We start from the raw sequence: 21,773 nt of genomic DNA on the forward strand, positions 1-21,773 counted from the left end.
CATGGCATAAGCAACCCCAAGGTCATGGTTTCATTGCCAGGGATTGCACATACTCAAATACAATGTATAGTATCATGCAGTGTAATGAAAGAGTCTGCAAAATGCATAAATGTAAGTCATGCATTGTTATGAGACTTATCTATTGTCAATATACAAAACATTGAAAACAACTATAGCATAATTGTTTGTCCATAAGTGACATAAAAATATTTCTAGTACGTCTGTTTTCATTCTGCATCTGTGTATATGTGTATATGTACATGTACAGCTGTGTATATACCATCCCAGCTCCAGTATGAATAACCCAGCTTCAGGCAATTCCATCACTAACTAAGAGCAAAGTGACCATCCCATCTCAGGCAATTCCATCCTCAACCAGGAGCAAAGACGGACTACCTGTCACATTAATGCAAATGTTAAAATACTTAGTATTTAATGCTAAACTTACATAACATTCCTCTGTTGAAGTTATAGCTGCACTCAGTTACATTATGCCATTACTATTTTCCCTGCTTATAAGATTCCTCAAAATTAGACCAGTTTCATCAAATGAAATTTGTGTAAAACACAACTAATAACCTTCTTTTTAATCAAAGTCACTGAGTACAGCTGTGACACGTCAGGGGGGACCTGGCCCTCCCGACTGAGACTGGTTTCTCCCGAGGTTTTCTTTCTCCATTTATTTATCATTGGAGTTTGGGTTCCTCGCCACATGGCCATGTTGGCTTGCTCACTTGGAGACTGTTTTTATTAGATTTATATTACATCAACATTTATGCATTTTATCCAAAGCGACTTAGACATTGTATTATTCTTTGCATTTGTATCTGAGTATGTGCAATCCCCTGGGATCGAAACCCATCACCTTGGAGCTACAGAAAAAAAAACAGTATACTATTTTTTTAGAATGATCTTGCTTGTTCTATAAACACCATGCGCTGTGTTTATACCTTTTCCGTGTTTTTCTTATTTTCTCCAGTAAAGCTGCTTTTGAACAATGCACATTGTGAAAAGCGCTACAAAAATCAAATTTAATTGAATACCTGTATATACAGTAGATGCTTGTGAAACAGACACTGCTTGCGATCTTTTTTTCTTTGTGCTAAACACAGCTTCTGATGTCACAAGCAAGATAGAGTTACAGGCTACTGCAGATGTAATGATTGGTTGTACCCCCAAAGCAGGTCATATCACCTTACAGACTCACTAGTCACAAGAGAGACACATCCACCACAATAAACAGAGTCTACTGGGATTTCCTGCTCACAACAGATTGTCCAGTGTAAGGAAAATGGGGTTGCTGAAGGGGTAAAGTGTGTTCTTAGAATGCCCAGATAGGCCCAGAGTCTTCGAGAATATGCTAAAGTATTCACCAAATACTTCATGCAGCTCAATCTCATGTGTTTTTATAAAATATTTGGTCTCTGTTTTAATCCACCTACCATTTTAAAGACTCGATGATGTTTTACCATTAATATGACAAATATTTTGCCTACTTATTCTTTAATCTTCTTTAAATTTGGAATTACGTATAGGGCTGCAACTACCGATTATTTTAATACTATTTAATCTAATACAACTAATCTAACGATTTCTTTTTTGATGATTCTAATAAAGATTTTTTTGGTTAATTTATTGATCCTTTGGCTAACCGTCTGATAAATATTAAGTTCTAGTATTTTCTTACTTTGTAAAGCATATCATACTTTTTTCTCCACTACATTTCATAAATAATACACATTTATTATTCTAATCATTGTTTACATTAAAATCACTTTCTTCTTTTAATTAAGTAGTTTTAATTTTATGTAAAAAAGACTGATTTTTAATGTACTTGAGTACTGTATTAAAGGCAAAGTAATATCCGAGCCTGTTTTCAGTCTCATAATGTAACTGAGTAACAGTAAAAATACTACTATCGATCTCTGTTTATTGAACAAAACTATCACGCAATAAAAGACTCCAGTCCAGAGTGGCATTAAAGCGCGCAGGGGCATCCTGAACTCACAATGATGAACTTAATGCATTCGCTTACTTATGTACAGTTATGCGCATCCTGGACGCACAATGAAGCGCTTAAAGCACCTTCTCTTTCTGAAGTCGCGGTGATCCTTTTGCTTCCCAAAGTAAATAACAGTTAGAACACAACACGAAGAGATGATATGTTACACGTTTAACACTTGCACACACATGTATTGCATCCATCCAACAGTTTACAGTCAAACCAGAGGTTTAAGAAGATTTATTGCTTATGAAGATGCACATTCAGACCGCTTCAGGTGCTTCTAATAAATTAAGCTACACTCAGTAATTTACCGTCTCTAACAGAATACATTTTAAACAAAACCATGAGTATCATTTTGTGATAATGAAGAATAATGAAAACATTGGAACATCTTGGAAAGATGAAGACCCACTCATGCTGACTGGAGATTGACAGACAGCACCAGCTGAGGTCAGAGTTTCTTAATTATGCTATTTCATTCCTCACATAAAGCTATCGAATGACTTAAAAAGTGCTTTTACGGTGGTTTCATGATAGTTAATCATATTTAAAGTTGAACAGTAACCTAAGCAGGGTCACAATCTGAAAAGTTTCACATACACTAACTTGCACTAGTAGGGCTACATAGCGTTAATGTAAATTATTAATGTAAAGGGTAGTGTTAAAATTTACATCTACGTGCCACTCCCCGTTCGTTTGTGATTGCTTGTTCATGCTGTGATGATCCTCCGTACATTCACTAACTTACTGCGTCCGAGGCTCGCAGCTGTTTGTCGTGTGTAAATACTTTCTCTTGTTCTGCTGATTAACCTAAAACACGCCCGGGAACAGAAACTGCCATTAACGCAGATAAACGCATTTCACACACGACGCGTCGATACAGACCTAATTATGTAGTAATCAAAAATGTTAAACAAATACATAGCTTTTTTAAAGAAGAAAACTTGACACAAAATTACAGCTCTGCCTCTGGATTCAGCTCAGTCATTTTCATATTGTTGCACTTTGTGATATGTATACAGTATATATTTACATGATGTAAATATTTCTCAGGACTGTGCTCAGTGTTGCTTGTAAAGCAATGTATTTGCTCCAGTCCTCCAGACAAGATATGATTATTAGCAAATTCGTATTAATAGAGCATAAAAGAACCAACCTCATAAGACACAACCACACATACGTTTCACATGGATGAATGCAATAAAATTGCTCATAAAAAACTAATAAGTAACCAACTTATTTTAGATTCACCGTGTGTAGGAAGCCTTTGTGTTCTGTTCAATATCTTTCAACCAAACTTTAGAAACACATATTAAAACTTGGACCAAGGCATTGCAAATTATTTATATAAAGTTCGCGTATATATAGCCTATATATAGCTCTGACCTCATCCGAAGGTCCTTTCACTCTGCAAAACCAGTGCAATATTTAACACGCCATTACCTAACTTCTTTTTCTTTATTTTTTTAAATATCCCTGCTTGTAATAGTTGTATTTGACATATATGTGTAATCTGTTTTTTTATATACATGTTTTTATTCTGTGTAGTGTTTAGGCTATTTGTATGCACCATGGGTCTGACAGTATCGCAATTTCAATCTTCTATATGTATGTGCTGTAACTTACATGTGCCAGAATTGACAATAAAGCAGAATTTGACTTTGATATAACACAAGGTGCTCAAGACAATTCATACACCAAGGCGAAAATGACAATGAACAACAGTCCTTTACGCTCATTGTCTAAATTTAAAGCTTTCAAATTTTTGTAATCGACACTGTTGTTGTTTAGCTATTTTATGTGGTTGCTTGCATGTGTGTGTGTGGTGTAGGACAGGTGCGTGCGAGCGCGCGAAACCAACCTGTTGATCTGTGTATGGAGGCAGGCGGTCATGATCTCTGCGCATGCGCGAGCGGCGAGCCCTCCATCAACTCGCTATATGAGACCAGGCGCGGATACAGATGCAGTTTTCTTAAGCAGCCGCACAAATGGATGGAACCGAAACGAACCGGAGGACCTGCGCGAAACCAGAGCAACAGAAGATGTTGGACTCTGGAGGAACCCAAAGTGGATCAAACGACAGGGTGACTCTTAAAAAAGAAATCGGTCTGTTGAGCGCCTGCGCCATAATTATAGGTGAGATTTTTCCTCATGGTTAATACAACGATAGCTGTGTCAACATGTGCGTTTTGGTCAATTTCAACTAGTGCGTCTTGTTATATTGCTGTCTTTTTGTCATTGTATCTGGTTTATCAGAATAACTGTCTCGTTAGTGTTCTGCATGACTTCCAGGCACATCTGTCATCAGAATTTCGCTCTTTATGTCGAATGTGAGTAAATAAACAAATTTAAAGTTACTAGGTGCCCACGTCATCTTTATAACTGATGTCCTGAAGTATACGCTAACGCAACAAAGCAGTCTTAGTAAGTTAGTGTCCCAGTCCATGTGATAACTGCAGTTGAGAAGCTTTCTATGCGCTGTAGAGAGCTGCTCACAATGTGTTTCCTGCCATGCCGTTTACAGTACAGTACGGGGGAGACTCAGTTAATCAGAGCGCGGATTGCATCATGAGGAAGAAACTCAAAGCCGCGCTTACGTGGCTGCAACTCACTACAATGTGACCTTCTCATGCCTAGTACCAAACCAGCATGTAAATCCGATTACAACGCAGAGTACAATGAAGAATATAGACGAAAAATGTAGGCTTTTTGTACAGGGCAAGATTATTTTGCTTCCTTTATTGCTCTTTGAACGTTGTCCTTGTTCTATGCATGAAGAGTCATTTGGTCTTCAACTACTTTTCCAGTTTTTACCATATCATAATTTCTTCTGTTATTTTGTTTTTCTGTTATTTATTGCATTTTGTTCCTTTTATACTGTTTTTGTTGCTGTCACTTACAGGTCATATATTAAAACGTACACACAAACATTGCATCCAGTATATACCTTCTCATGATATTTATTTCATTTTCTTTGTAATTGTATTTTATATTCCATAATACGTTAGCTTACCCAGAAATTAATTAGCCAAGATGTGGGTGGTATTGCCATCACATGCGGGAAATAAATCAGTACATTTTTTGTAAAATCATCCCGTGCGAATGCGTCACATGAAATTCTGAGGTGGGCAGGTCATTTATAAATCACAGGAGGTCTCCAGATAATACTAATGCACTGTGAAATGGTGCTAATGTGTAACCTTGACGTAACGTCCCGAATCAAATTCACGGAAGGCTCCAACTACGCAAACTGTTATCCGATCAAAGCGGTGGAAGTTTACTTCCAAGTGTCTTCAATGCGGCACGCCCATTAAAACTGAGCGTTTGCCGAGCTGGCCTCAAAACCTAGGTAGAAACTAGCCTTTTTCTTATTGATTTTGATGTTTTTGGAAGTAAAAATCACACAAACGTCATAAGTAGACCTCATATAAACAGTATAAAACAATACACAGGCACAGTTCATCAGACCTTTAAGGCGGGCCAGGAAGAGATGATCATATTTCTTTAATACTATAATGTATATTAATCTAATGTATAAAATATTTAGATTAAAATCACGTGTATAATATAAATATTGAAATGCTAAACTGTGAATTCAATTAGTTTTTGGTTCATGTATAGCATTTGCATATTAAAGCACGCTGATACCCTTTAGGCAAGCCAAGATTTTTTTACTTTTTCTTTATCATGTTTTAAACATTTGTGTGACTGGTCCTCCCATCCTCTTCTCAGCAATTATCTTCCAACTGTTTTTGAATGTTTTAAGCAAGAATGTAAACTCATTATTGGAATGTGAATTAATTACCTTGGTGGGTAAGATCGGTCTGTTATCGAATGTTTTTAATTAGATATTGTGTCCTTATGAAGGTCATTGTAGTTTTGGTATTGTTTAACTGACAACGCCAGTCATGAGTCCTGAAATATTTGCCTGTCCTGTCTGATTACTTACACAGGTCCAGGAATATATGTTACTACTACTTGTAAATACAGTCTGTGGGTACTAGTACAGTAAATGTGTCCTATGGTGTGACAGAAAAAGAAGAGAACTCACTCTTATGCTATTTTATATTATAAACATAAAGAGTATAATATAAAATAATATATTATTAACAGTTTGCTTTCTAAATGTTTGCTATGTCACAACATATACCGGACACATGAACGGTATATTTGTCAACGACCGATTTACAGCTAATAAAAAACACTAATAAATAGGAAATAGTTTAAATATTTAAAAGTTATGTAATCCATCTTGTTATAAAAAAGCATATGTCTGTGTGTCTGCAGAAAATTTGACAGGTCATTTGGTCTGCAGTGAAATATAACCAGCATCATTATACACTAATTTCATAATCTGCAGTTTTGGATTTTAGCATTTTCCATTTTAGGTTGTATGATGTATGTGTTCTCTAAGAATTGTACCAAGACACTAGCTGTCCTCTTTTAAGCTTTAATTTGGGAACACCGGGAACTTGGGAAGACAATTAAACTTTATTTAATCCGTTCATTGAAGTTCAGAACGACTGATGGCTGAATATTATTTTAATATATGCAAAAATTTGCAACTAATACAAGTGAGATTGTGAGCAGGTAACAATTCTGTCAATCGGTCTAGCAGACATTAATCTCAAAAAAGCCAGATATGACCGGCCAATATTTTGGATTTAGGACCAGTCCATGCCAAATGTGCTTTAATGTACTGTAATTCACATGAACTTTATTTATCTACAGTTTGAGTTTGAGCTCTATATCACTACCTCACTTACATTAGCTCTCCCTCTATGCAGAATGAAAATTGAACATTGACTCCCTCCCAAATTCTAATATATCTGAACAACAAACACAACACGATGAGGACTTTATTACATAATGCTTCAGACCATAACAGTCATGCAGGCTGCTAAAGTAGAAACTCTTTTGTTTACGTTTCTTGAGGCATAGTCATTGAATGTGCTCAGCCAGGGCAGTTTAACTCAAAGTATCTTGACCGATGCAGAACATTTACCTTCTATTTTATAACTGTAATCTTGAAAGCAATGTTGACTCAAAAACTGTTGATCTTATTTATCGTGTCCGTTCGCCAGGAATGTTCAGCAGGGCTTTGACAGCTGGGAGGACAGATTTTTTATGACACAGTGGGTTCCACAAAAATATGTAGGATTTACTAAAATGTAAATTTTTCTAGGATTGTGGTGCTTCTCAAGCAACGGTATGAGGTAAAGACTGAGAGAAACAGCGGGTTGGGGGTTATGCATTATAAATGTATTTCTTTCTCAGTTAGACTAATTGTCAAAACTTCAAGCATTTAGTAGAGTGTACAATTAAATATAAAGATCTGAGGTAGAACCTCATGCTGTGATGAAACCTGTGTTTCAGCCAGTTCACCTCATTTTAAATTGTATGTGTTTCTTTTGTTTTCTCAGGCAACATCATTGGATCGGGGATCTTTATCTCTCCAAAAGGGGTTCTAGAGCATGCAGGCAGCGTGGGGTTCTCTCTCATCGTGTGGGTTCTCGGTGGAGGGATCTGCGCTTTAGGTTCTTTTTGCTATGCTGAGCTGGGCGTCACCATCCCCAAATCAGGTGGGGATTACTCCTATGTGACAGAGATCTTTGGAGGACTGGTGGGGTAAGTCTGTTGTTACTCTACAGTGTGTTGCACCTAATGTGGATACTATGCTGTGTTGCACCTAATGTTTATGTGGATACCTACACACACGCTTCCTCAGGGGAATTTCTCCTCCACAGGAGAAACATGTGTTTACCTGCTCACTTCGTTGCAACAATGGCACTTTCCATAAAGCTATGTTGTGTACTTCTTATAATAAAGACGTGCATGACTGGGTGTTTGTGTGTATTCACAGGTTTTTGTTGCTCTGGAGTGCAGTTTTGATCATGTATCCAACGACTCTGGCTGTGATCGCACTCACCTTCTCTAACTATGTGCTGCAGCCCGTCTTCCCAAACTGTCTGCCCCCATATATCGCCACCCGACTCCTGTCGACCACCTGCGTGTGTGAGTACAACACTCATCATCGTTATTCATGCGTAATTTACTCACCCTTGTGTCATTTCAAACTTTTATGTGACTCTTTCTTCTGTGGAACACAAAAGTGGACATTTTGAGAAATGTGGTTTTGTGTCCTTACAATGGAAGTCAGGCACAATGTTGTTTTGTGTTCTGCAAAATAAAGATATTCATTTGGAAGGTTTGGAATGACATCAGGGTGAATAAATGATGAAAGAATATAATTTTGGGTGAACTGTCCCTTTAAGGTCTGGTTTGGCACATTTTGACAGATTTCTCCCTCCAGTGTATACTCTATTTGAGATCAGATTAATTTAAGTGAGATTTAGCCTGACGGACACGTTGCTGGATATTTTTGGAATAGTCTGCTTGATCCAGCGAGATGTGCGTGTGTGCTTGTATATTTGTTCCATACAGCCGGTTTGGGCCTGTCAGATCTGGATTGGGCTCACAGGAAGGAGTATTGGGGGTGTGTCAATGTGAGTGGTCTTGCCCTCATGACAGGGCATACTGAGTTGAGACATCCATCCCTATTTTTGGCAGTGGTATTCACAATTTATCCTCATGAACAACCAGCTAGGGTGATGAGGGCTAGTGTCTCTATTTACGACAAGACACCTCATGCATGTTTCCTAGAAAAGGATGTTTGCCCTACATCCCAAACCACTACTATGCACTTCTAGTAATTTTTCTGGATGGTGAATGTGTTTTTTGGGTCTGGATAACAGGGTGGTGTTGATATCGATGTCCCGATAGAAGGGCACCTGACCCTCGTGCAACGTCAGATTCTATAATGGTGCCAGGCTTGGAGCCGCTTGAACATGTGGGTGTGGCTTCTGTATTGTGTATTGTTTGGGGTTGCCCCAGTTACCTCAACGGACAGGGGCAGGAGGTTGGGGTTTGTGAATGCCGCTAAAACACTATCAAACCATTTGAATGGTTAGTGAGTTATAATCTTTTAATAAGCTGTTTTGGATGTCTGAATCATGCTGTAGTTAGAAGAAAAACAGGAAGAGCACCTTTCTGACATGTTCTATTACTCCCAACCACGATGCTCCCTTGTCTACAAAAAAGTTTACAAACAAATAAGCTCATTCATAGGTCTTAACTCACTTAAACATTCCCATTAACACTCCACACGCAAATACGAGAACTCAGACACTATAAACAAAACATGTCCGTTGGATTGTAAAGATGCAGTGCATATGCAAGTGTTTACATGCCTATTGCGTGTGTGTTTTAGCCTCCTTAGTTGATTCCTCGTTGTCTTTGCAATAAATAACATTTATGCGATAAATAGCATTTTTTTGCATAAACCTTTTTGTAAGAGTGGGTTTATGTTTGCACTGCTTGAGAATGTGTGTGTATTGCAGCATGTGTGTTACATTTGCCCCCTCCTTCTGAATGTTCTGTATGAATGTCAGAATTTTGGCCTGCTGCAGTCAGATGACACACACACACTGTTCTCACTGTTCTAAACTTTCAACAAACACACACAAACCTTTGGCAAGCGTCTTCTCACCAACCTGAATAGCACAACAAAGTATAATGTAACAAAACAAATTACTCTTCAAGAACCATCAGATGAAATGAAAACGTTTAAGTGCTATAATCAGGTCCCCAGTGCATCTGCCGACTAAGAAAACATAAAAAACAAGAACTCAGTAAGTTTGTTTGTTTTGGTGAGAAATCGAGCCGTTCATAATTCGTTCCTGTTGTGATGTAGAGGGAGGCTCTTATTATAACGTTGTTTTCACAAGCTAAAACGGTGTAAGTGACACCACGGCTAAAGTTCATGGACAACATGCAAAATGTAATGTAGGTGGCTGCAAAGACGAACACAAGACTTTGTTTAGAGTCCCAACCTCGGAAGAGACGAGACAGGAGTGGATTTATTTGATTTTTAGTTTAAATCCCTCAGAAACCATAAGTAAAAACCTGCTTGTTTGCACAAATCACTTCAAGCCGCAGTGCTTTATCAACCCTGGGACAGAACAAGTAGGATTAGCTTCAAAGTTGTTCCTCAAGAGGGATCGAGATCAACTGAACGAAACAAAGCTGCCAATGTGAGTAATATTTATCAACAGTCTGAATTTACGTAATTGTACCGTATATGTAGGAGTGTAACGTTAGCATATGATAGCGAAGGGAGCTAAAGCAGTCACAGGCTAAATAGAACATCCAAAGCCAGTGTCAAACTTACTCTATATTTATGTTATTTGGAACATGGGCACTTGGAGTTTAGCTGTATGTATGTATGTTTATACATTCTGTGTGTGAATTTGTTTAGCTGCGGCATGCTGTCACTATTATTTTGCTAATGAATAGAACCAAACACTGTGGTTAGTTTTGTTTTAAACGTCTCAAATAAATCTGCCACAGCAAACAGAGCATACTATTTATGCTCTCACATTGTGTGTAAACATACACACTTATGACAAACACGATAAACACCAAAGGTAGCTCAAATCCGGTTTATATAATGACAGGGTAACTGAGAAACATCCAATGTAACATAGAAGAGGTAAACATCCGAGGGAACTAAGAACAGTTTCATCCATAGATCAGACACGCAAACATGAACCATGAAACAACTAGATCTGACAAACGTGAACGGATGAGTGCGGGGTATATGAGTGAGTACAGGTGTGAGTGTCATCAGTAATGAATGAGTGCAAGGTGTTCTGGGTAATGAAGTCCATAACTACAAAAAAAGTGAGCTGGAAAGTATATGACAAGGTACTGGTGCGGAAGATGTGGCCGGTGTTGGTACTGTGGGTGCTACATTGTGTGTGTATAAGCACTTAAATCTACATTATTCCGCGGAGATCTGCAGGTGCGCATTCCGTGCATTTTAGGAAAGCAACTAGGATGGCTGTTTGCTGTGACAGATTTTTTTGTCTTGCATGAATGATTTGAGACGTTTAAAACGAAATATAATTTAGATTAACGATTGCTATAGCAGTACTACACGTGTGTTGTGTTGACACCCGGACGGAAGGGGGGTGGGGTGCGCAGTGACTCATCATTTAAAGAGACAACCGGTTGCTGTGAGCATAGCTGTTTTTTAAAAGGGAAAAAGGATTTTGTTTACACAGTCATTGATGTTTTTAATCAAAATATGTTACAGACATTTTATGAAGACCCTAATAAATCATATTAACTTTTTGAAAGTGCTCATACGATGAGCCCTTTAAATGAGTCTAATTTGACTTTCTGTTAAAAAGCCTTTCATGGATGTTTTACCGTGTAAAGTTAAGACGTTTGTCACTTTTTGTCACACAGTTTTTTATTTCTAAACTATATATTTAATTACAGGCAATCTGCCTTTTTATAACACTCTGTCCCTTTTAGTATCCATTTTATATGAGTGTGTGGAAAGCTTCTTCTTGTGTAGAAATTAGCCCACACACATTGTGATATGTAGATCATCTCTTTTCGCTTTCTTTTAGTTCTATGCATTTGTTATTCTGAGGGTTCTGCAATGGATCTTGTTGTGAAATAAACAGATACATAAAGTCAAAACTGGCTGTGACCCGCTTGCTTGATGTCCGAAAATGCGCAGGTTGTTGTGGTTTCGTAGAGAAGGTGAGGATTTAGCAGATGATCTGGCCAAGCTGTTTAATTTACGTCTTTTGAGGTGTATAGTCATTTCAGTGCGGAAGTGCATTTTCAGATTTTAACTAAAGATTATTAGGATGTATGAATTAAAAAAAAAATGACCCACATTGATACGCCATTTACTACAAACGCTGCAATATTTCATGAAAAAATATATTTCCCTGGAAATTTAAGGACGTTAAAGGTTAATATGCGATTGACTGAAGTTGTCACTGCAACAATAGTGATTAAATAAATATTTAACTTTCTTATATTACTTAAGTTCATTATTTACTGATGTTTATTTAAATGTTTAATATACTGTAGCGTGCCATTTCATCGATGGATTGCACATGAAACATGGACGGATGTTTCATCCTCATTTATTTCAGATATCGTATTTTAAAAAGTATTTAAATAAGGTCTATATCTCTCATCCACTCGTCATGTGGTTGCTAAACGTAAATATAATAAAATACATTTTATTTATATCAAAACTATATATATATCCCAACCACCGTAAAAAACTGCCACCGTCACAGCCACAGGATAATGAATGTAAGTCGCTTTGGATAAAAACGTCTGACAAATGCGTAAATGTAAATTTATGACAAAGTGTACACAGTGTCAATAATATATGTGTTCTTTGGGGTCAAACCCATGACCTCTGCTAACTGCTAACACGCATTCTTTGAATTGAAATAAAATAACTTAGTTTATGCCTGTTTGACATAAACCTTGTTCAGGGTTATGTTGATTTAAAAAAACGATTTTATGTTTTTATAGGTTTTTTCAAATAATCCTTTTTGCCTAGATTACGGGTCTCTACAATTCACGGAGCATTCTTTTTACCAGGTTCATTTGGGGCCACCTTGGGTGTTGTCTTGAAGGAGTTCCTATATGTGCCTGCCACTTTCAGGCTACTTGCCCTTTCCTTTACTAATTCAGTTTATCAATTGAAAAGATGTAAACACAATTTATAGTATTCTACCAAACTAATTTAAACTTTTGAGATTGTAAAAGATCTTCATCCGAACCTTTGACACAATTTACTTTAATGGCTCAAGTCACCTATAAACCAGGCCAGTGTTCATTTCAATAAGTTAAGTTTATCTTTAGTCATCTATGTTTTGGGTAAATATAAAAAATATGCCCTCAGTTGAGCACTTATTTTAGGCTTTGACCAGAGAGTTGTAGTGTTTTTCTGTATTTAGTGCCTCTTTTGTTGGCTTTATCGGTCAATTAGCTGCAGAGGGGCGTCCCTTTTACGCTTTGGAGTGAGTGGTTGTATTTTGGCAGATTTAACGGCTGTTAGCACTTCATTAGAATTCAGCTCTCATTAGCTTTGTGTTCATTTAACTTCATTTGGACAACCTTTCTCACTTCTGCACTATGGTACAAAACAGAGGGAGCTGGAGTCAGACCCGTTAAAGCCAAAACAAGAAGGAACAAAGCTTATGTCAAACACTGTAGTGTTTCTTAAATGTGCGTTATAAAATAGATAGACAGATGCTGAATTCTGAACGGATAATCTTAAAATAGTTTAAAAATGCACACCTGTGGCTGACCATTTTTTTATTAAAGGCATAGTTCACCCAAAAATGAAAGATCTGTCATCATTTACTATTCCAAACCTGTAAACAGAGTTAACAGCCTACAGTTACTATCAAAAACAGCGTTACTTAATGATGAATTGTTATACTACACATAATATAAAATAAAACACAATTGTAAATGCTATGAACATGGCGTCTTATACTCTTGTCGCTGTAGTTGTTTTTTATTAAATGCCGTTGATTCTATACAGGCTTTACTGCTTTAATCATCTTAAATAAAAAATGTATACGTTAAAGATAAGGAAACTTATTTGGGAAGAAACATGTATGTAGGTGTAAGACAAGTGATACCTGCTGATATTTATACTAGTTTTATTCAATTTAAGGCACATTTATTTCAGTACCATTGTACTTCTATATAGTAGCTTATATGTTGAAGACATACTACTATTATGACATAAAGCAAGTCTGAACAGACATGAGGTAACACATCTTGTGAGCATTGAGCCCCAGATCAGATATATGGATGGAGTCATGCAAGTTACGTATATGTCTTGTTGGTTTATAGTCCCTGAGCTTCACTGAGTCCTGGATCACGTGAGTGGAGGAACTCGAGAAGGTTAGATGTTTTGTTTTGTTGTGAGCTGGAGGGCCCTGAGCTTCTCTTGTCGACCGTTTACTTCTGCCAAAAATTCAGCTGGCGTCTGGGCCTTGTTTTGTTGTGGGGCATCGGAAGCTGTTTGTCTAGGGGGGTCTGACAGATGCCCCGCATGTGTTTGCATGTGTGGGCGGTTAATTCCGGCCATTGATGGATGAGTGGGGGTAACCCGTCTCCCCTTTGCCCAGTGTCTCCCTCGGCATGCCTGGGTATACAGTGCCGTCCAGCCCTGGAGACGGACCGTAGTGTACCGGATCTACACCGGAGCTCTTACACAATGTGCCTGAACACAAAAGCTACTAAATTCAACCGCAGATGTACAGACGAGTGATGCCTTATAACATACTTGTTTCCGCCTATGCATTTAATTATACAGAGTGAAGGTGTGAGGTGTAGTTATCAGCTAAAAGGGATAGTTCATGTCTTTCATCATTTATTCAATCTCATCTCATTTCAATCCTCTATGACTTTCATTTTTCTGTAGAACACAAAATAAGATATTTTGAAGAATGTTGGAAGCCAAACAACATTGGGGCCCCAATAACTTCCGTTGTATGGACACAAACCACAGATACATTTCTCAAAATAATTGTGTTCCACAGAAGAGTGCTATATGGTTTTTAACAACATGAGAGCGAATAAATTATGACAAATCATCCCTTAAAAGGTCCATTATGTAGGTTTTTTTGGAGGAAGTATTGACAGCACTGCAAAATAATATACATAACATATACAAATGTCTTCAGAGGTGTATAAAGACCTTGCGTAATAAGCGTTTTGATTTTATTACCTTTTTATCTACATAAACCCCGGGTCCCCTTATACGGAATTCATTATGTTGTTTCTACAGTAGCCCTAAACAGACAAACTGCTCTACAGAGAGCATTTCGTAAACACGTGATCTCCTTCAGGAAAGAAATGGAAACATGATGACATCTTAGTTCTGTGCAGCCATCAAAAGGGAGGGAGTAGTTTTGGAGTGAGCCGTTGGTTGCAATTCGCAACCTTTTTTCATTAGATGCCCCTAAAATCTCCACATTGCTCCTTTATTCTGTGTCATGTTGATTTCCCTTCAATTTGTACACTCTACAATATAAGCAAGAAAGATTGTGTTTCTTTAGATATTGGAACTGTAACAATATATGTTTTCTATGCACTAATTCATACAGTCTGTGGTGCAGAGGAAAGTACTGGAGGTTTAGAAATGAACGGGTCAGAACAATATACTCCCCCTAATGTTTAGACTGGTTTATATGGACCATGTGACCATTTTGTGCAGTGCTGCACAGCCAAGAAAACCATGCTGCTTCAATAACAGGGCCATGACCTGATCTGTCCTCATAAAACACCTCTTTGATAAGAGAAAGAAAAAGAAAAGGTGAAAGACTATGAGAAAAAGAGTGTTTCTTAATATATACAGTCTGAGATCTATAATATTGCCCAAAATTTGTTTCTTTGATTCTAAAGATCTCTAGTGTTGTAAATGCAAATATGTACTTTTTTAAACCATTTAAAGAAAGTGTTTTTATGAGTTTGGCATTATGTGAATGATTATGGTTCACTGAGCAACGATGCGTCTTCACAGTGTTCCTGACCTGGGTGAACTGCTCCAGCGTCCGCTGGGGAACAAGAATCCAGGATATCTTCACTGTGGGGAAGCTGTTGGCGCTGGTTCTCATCATAGTAGTGGGAATAGTCCAGATTGCCAAAGGTGTGTGTGCGTGTTCTTCTTTGTTTATCGCTGGAAGGACCAAATGTCCCCACAAGCATAGTAAAACTTAAGATCCACATAGAAAATTGATATGTAAACATAAAGGATGCTTATTTAAAAATGAAATGTTTTCTGTGAATTTCTATATTTTTTATTTACGTTAAGGCTTAACGGATAAAATATACAGTTTGACCAGTATGAAGGTCATGCAGTATGCAAACCTAACATGTTTGTGTACAATCAGGGTTAATGTTCTCCTGGTTATGTTTTGTTCTCTCTTATCAAGCACTTTACATAACCCAAGTCGACTAACATGATGGTATTCTCTCAAAATACATTCAAACCAACACATTTTCAAATACCAAAACTTCTGTATGCCGTTAAAAGCACAGTAACACTAATTATTTCAAACAAATCTTATCACAAATCTATGCTATATTGATTTTCCCTCACCAAGTGGGAAGTTGGCAAGATAGGCCAAAAGCTGTCGTACGATAACACAACACCTGTTCCTGAACAAACAGTTCCCAGCTGCTGATACACCCAATACAAAACATACTGCAGAACAAGATGGCTTTAGCAATCTAAAGCATGCGGAACACAAAAGAGAAAATTGAAGGGTAAGACAGACAGATAAAAAGAACTTGACAGGTTAATACAAAAGGATTAATTTAAATCTGTTTGTAATTCCCTCACTTAAACACCATGAATCATCAGGCACTCTCTGTACATTACAGCAAGTTACTACCCGCCTAAAGCTGTCCAGTATCCAATTATCCAATTGAACAGAAGTAAACGATTTGCCCTCAGCATGGGCAGAACTAATGCTGCCTTCACATGCTCTCTGGATTATCTGAAATATGAGTTTCCGAGGTAGAAATTGCACATGAACACCCTATGATGTCGCGTTTCCACCGGGAAGTTGGGAAATCATTTTGATACCTGAGTTCCCGAGATGGCCGTCCTGATGGGAGATCAACATGATGGATGGGAGAAAGATTTCTGCCATGACAATTATGATTTATTAGTTTTTCCACAACAGCTTCATTGCCTTGTCTTGTCGTTAAATTAATACATATTTACAGATATAAATAACCCTTTGAAGCATACTGCATGTTTTATGCACTGCAAAAATAGCAGCATATATTTCAACAATATTTCAGAATAGTCCACAAGCTGACTAGTAAAACCACACAGTTGGATGTATGGTTGAAAACTGTTACCATATTACATTTTTCCAAGACACACGCATGAATATGGCGTACTCCATTCTTTCCGAAAACTATGCACCTGAACACAACCACCTCGGAATCATGACATTATAAGTGGGAATCAAATTTCCGAGAGCATGTGAAGGCAGTATAACAAAAGTTTGCTTCCTCTCAACAGATACCGCAAATTGCTTATATTCATCTAAAAATCTTTTCGAAAGCTCAAACATGCTACACGTTACACTGCAGTTAAATGTGTTGCAAATAGTGACATCTATTGGTAGGTTTTGTGTCATGACTTATTTAATTAAACAGATGCTTTCTTGTACTGCTGGACTTAAATCAGAGAGCTTTACATAAGTGCCAATCACCACTTCTATATATCATTATTACAATTTGTTTAAACACACAGTGGCTAGAATGAACCTCAGCTCAGTTAAAGAGACAGTTCACCCAAAAACCAAATTCTGTCACCATTTACTCTCCCTCAAGTTGTTCCAAATCTGTTTAAATGTCTTTGTTCTGATAAACACAGAGAAAGAAATGTCTACTATGATAGACTATAGTGTCCAAGAACTGTTGAGGAACAAGCATTCTTCCCAATATCTTTCTGTGTTCATCAGAACAAAGAAATGTATAATGACTTGGAACAACTTGAGGGTGAGTAAATGATGACAGAATTTTGTTTTTGTGTGAACTGTTCATTTAATAGTATTGATACATAACCATGAAATATAACAATCGTGCAACAAATATGATGAGTAACAGTGTTTTTAAATAATCTGGAAATGTTAAGGGCTCTTTTTATTAGATTTTTTCACTGGTAAGCATGTTTGTCTGGAGGCATTCCTTGAACTGACAGAGAAGAATTGAGTAAACGAGAGAGCTGAGCAGTGCATGAGAGCTGTTTCACACTCGAGTAACAAAAGAGAGAACGCTTCTTTGGAGGCTCTGGCTGTCTAGTGGAATAATTAAATCAAATTGATGACATAAGACTGTCAGGATAAATGTGATCAGATTGCTAATTGGTCCCACTTGCTACTCAATCGCAGTGAACATGCCAGTTATGTGTGATAAATATTCTTTCTGTGTATTGTGTAACTGTACTCACTGTGTATCTCTAGGACATTATGATGCATTGGAACCACAGGCAGCATTTACGTTTATAAAGGATCCATCAGTGGGGCAGATTGCTCTGGCTTTCCTGCAGGCGTCTTTCGCCTACAGTGGATGGAACTTCTTGAACTACGTCACTGAAGAGCTGGTTGAGCCTCGCAAGTAAGACTTTATAAGTGTCTGCTTCTCAATGTCAAAAAAAAGAAACACAAAATAAACCTAAATAAATGTGACCTATCTGTGAAATCCAGGGTAAAGTCTCATAGTTGAGGAGCATCGATGAAAAAAGCGAATGTCTTTAAATTATCGATTATACAATAGATTTCAGTGTTCCAATTTTCATTTATAATACTAAAATGAATGATTTTATTGATACCACGTTTTATTATTTTGCACAAAGAACACCAGAACTTGACACTGATTTCAATCTCTGACATGGCCTGACTCAAAATTGTATTTTCACAGAACCTTCTTTGATATGAAGATCTTATGTAGACAACATTGAATCAGAAAAATGACTTAAGTTGGGTTTCTATTGCATGGACTCTCATATAGCTTATGTAATATGGTGTGATATGGTTTCTGATGTGTCTTTGTAGGAATCTTCCACGCGCAATTTACGTTTCCATCCCCCTGGTGACGCTCGTCTATACTCTCACCAACATTGCATACTTCTCCTCCATGTCGCCTCAAGAGCTGCTAGAGTCTAATGCTGTCGCTGTGGTGAGTGACCTCTGACATCATCAATGCTTTTTCTTTATCTCTGGTAAAAAACAATTGTGTATGCTTAGCGTATGTGTGCATATATCATGACTTACTAAGTAATTAGTGTGTGCTGCATTGCAGACATTTGGAGAGAAGCTCTTAGGAATGTTCTCCTGGGTGATGCCCATCTCTGTAGCTCTCTCCACCTTTGGAGGGATTAATGGCTATCTGTTCACCTCCTCCAGGTACAGACACGTCAGAGCGCTATTATACAGGCCATCACATTAAAACAGGGTTTTTATCTCTCCATTGTCCATCATCCACAGGTTGTGCTTCTCAGGAGCAAGAGAGGGCCACCTGCCCCACTTGCTGGCTATGATTCACCTCAAGAACTGCACACCAATCCCTGCCCTGCTTGTTTGTGTAAGAACAAGAGCTATTCACATACACAGCTTATGAACACATCTTTATAAACAATACAATAAATGTTTATCTCTCTTGATCTCTCTAGTGTACCGCGACCATAGTGATCTTGTGTATTGGCAATACACATGACCTGATAAACTATGTGTCTTTTATAAACTACCTCTCGTATGGAGTCACTATAGCTGGCTTGCTGTATTACAGATGGAAGAAACCCAAACTTGTCAGACCAATTAAGGTATTCGGCTGACCCGTACTTAAAAATTTCCTAGAATCTTTTTATCATTGTTTAAAAGTGTTTTTTAATTTTAATTTTAGAGCACACAATTCGCTAAAGTATTTATGCGTTGGCTCATAATAATCTTCTTATTGCTTTTAATGACCATATTCTTCTCATTTTAATGTTATACAGGTAAACCTGTTGATCCCATGCAGCTACCTAGTGTTCTGGGCAGTGTTACTGGGCTTCAGTCTGTATTCTGAGCCTGTGGTGTGTGGTATGGGGCTGGTCATCATGCTTACTGGAGTTCCCATCTACTTCATTGGAGTGCACTGGAAGAGCAAGCCACAATGCATTTACACTGCTCTGGGTGAGTGATAGAAGCAATATTTTATTTTCGCCGTATTGTTATATCGTTGTGTTCTTACATCTGCAACTATGCATGTGTTTCAGAGAAAGTGACGTATCTGGGGCAGAAGATCTGTTATGTGGTGTTCCCTCAGGATGACCCTTCTGAAATACAGCCCCTCACAGAGAAAACTGTCAAATCTGAGCTGTGAGCATCCGCGGAGATCTCGCACTTCTGTTGGGATCCCTTTTTCATCCGTTAACGAGTGTTTCGTGAGGAGATGCTCCCAAGAAGGTCCTCTAAGACTCAGTCTTTACAGAAAAAGAAACAGAAATCGCATTTTATACTTGTAATCGCTATCCCTTTGCATATACACATTTGTTCTGGACGTCATCCTGTTGCTTCCAAGAATTGAATTTTGGTCTCCTCTTCGTGCTTTCTCTGGGAGTTTGTTTTTGAGAACTGTTTGTGTATTCTCATGTGCCTTATAGGATCACTCTCTCACTTTACTATTTGTAGACTTTTTATTAGTTTTTGAAAGTTCCTTTGAGTGAGTGAAAGGGACATGTGCAGGCTAATGAAGCCTGTTTACCTCTTACCTAACCATGAAACCTAAACCCCACCTTTAAGTCAGAACCCTCTCACCCAGAGGACTAAACCGAGTCCTTTTAATATTACTTACTCCCTCAGGCAAAAAGTAATAATATATAGCTATGCTCGACACTCTATGCAAGTCTATTTATGTGTAGGCAACTTATTGTAGCCGCAATATTTTTAGCAAATATTTACCTCTTATACTTAGTGAGGAATTGCCCGACAAATGCATTGCCATGCTTTTAGAAAAAGCCTAAGCCACTGTCTAACAGAGGCCCTGCCCCAGCTCTTTTTAGCACTGCCAATAAATGCTGCCACCTAATGCTAATGATGGGAAGGCTCATTGTTTGAGGTTCACTCTTCATTTTAATGGATAATGTTATCCACATAAAAGGTGCTTGAAATTTCAAAAGATTGTCTTTGGCAGACAGTTTCAACTTTTATACACAACGAGAGGTAGTCCTCCATGCACTAATGCCTTTAGATAACCAAGACATTTGTCTCTTTCGACTGGGGTTTCATTGTTTCAGATGAAGTGGGGGAACTTTGGCCACTTTTCAGGATTTCACGTGGACATTCCACCGAGTTGTTATGCAACAGGAATAATATACATATATCCATCCAACATTTTGTGATGAGAATCCAAATGTATATTTTTTGTGAGAAGATCCTTGAAGAAGAGACTGTGATTGAAGGTGATGCGCGTGAAGCTCTTGAGCGCCCTCTTCTGGTCAGATCCTTATAGACCAGCGACATGTCCCCCGCAGTGTTTCTCCAATTCCATCTTAATGTCTCTCAGTGACGTGAGGTCTAACTTTAACATGTCTGTTAGTCGCGTTGTGTTTAAACTGTTGAAAAGCACAGGAAAGTGAAATCTCGATGTAAATATTGCATAAAATTTCAATTACATCAGGGATTCATTATGAGATCGCATTCCTGAGGTTAGTGAAGTGTGAGGCATGTGTATTATGTATACATAATGTATGCACGTTAGCTATGTATGCTGATATACTTGTGTTTTTTTAATTAAAAAAATGTTAAAGGATTATAAATAACAATGTTAGAACATTAAATTTAATTCTGGAAAACGCTGCTGATGATTGTGTGTTACTTTGTGTGTTTTGTTTGCATACAATGTCAGTCTTAAATTGTTAGTGTTATATTAAAAATGTGTTTAATGCATTAACAAGTAAACAACAGCTGATCCAACTCAATCCCTTCAGCAATTAAAGCCTTTAAAATCATCACATTCTTGACTATTTATAAATAACACAAAAAAATGTGAGATATAGACATATTGACACAATTCAAAAGCTTTGGCGCATGGACCAAACTTGCAAAATGGAAAAATAAACAAAATAGAAATGAATATAACAGAAAAAAATTGACCAATTATCCTTTATTTGCGTTCATTTAACTTTATTTATTTCTTGCAAGTTTGACACTCCATTAGAGGCAATGAAAATAATCTGTTAGAGCTTCCAGCAGCTGGCCAAGTAATTATAAAATAAATGAATATACTTATGTTTGGGTTTGTGAATGTTTGGGTTTGTGAATTTGCTCAAATATTCCAGTACATATAAAATGTCACTTTAAGC

The 21,773-nt window shown here is 37.6% G+C and overlaps 1 protein-coding gene across 1 annotated transcript; it reads left to right on the forward strand.

Annotated features, from left to right (window-relative positions):
• The first annotated feature begins 3,907 nt into the window (after nt 1-3,907).
• slc7a10a (solute carrier family 7 member 10a) lies at nt 3,908-21,419 on the forward strand. Its single transcript, XM_056760786.1, has 11 exons — nt 3,908-4,141; nt 7,429-7,633; nt 7,869-8,020; nt 15,432-15,557; nt 17,893-18,046; nt 18,484-18,607; nt 18,731-18,834; nt 18,916-19,012; nt 19,101-19,250; nt 19,425-19,602; nt 19,686-21,419. Exons 1-11 carry the CDS (start codon nt 3,994-3,996, stop codon nt 19,790-19,792), a joined length of 1,545 nt encoding a protein of 514 aa, XP_056616764.1. The 5' UTR covers nt 3,908-3,993; the 3' UTR covers nt 19,793-21,419.
• The last annotated feature ends 354 nt before the right edge of the window (nt 21,420-21,773 follow it).

The sequence above is a fragment of the Triplophysa dalaica genome, chromosome 1 (genome assembly GCF_015846415.1).
Source record: "Triplophysa dalaica isolate WHDGS20190420 chromosome 1, ASM1584641v1, whole genome shotgun sequence".
NCBI lineage: Eukaryota > Metazoa > Chordata > Actinopteri > Cypriniformes > Nemacheilidae > Triplophysa > Triplophysa dalaica.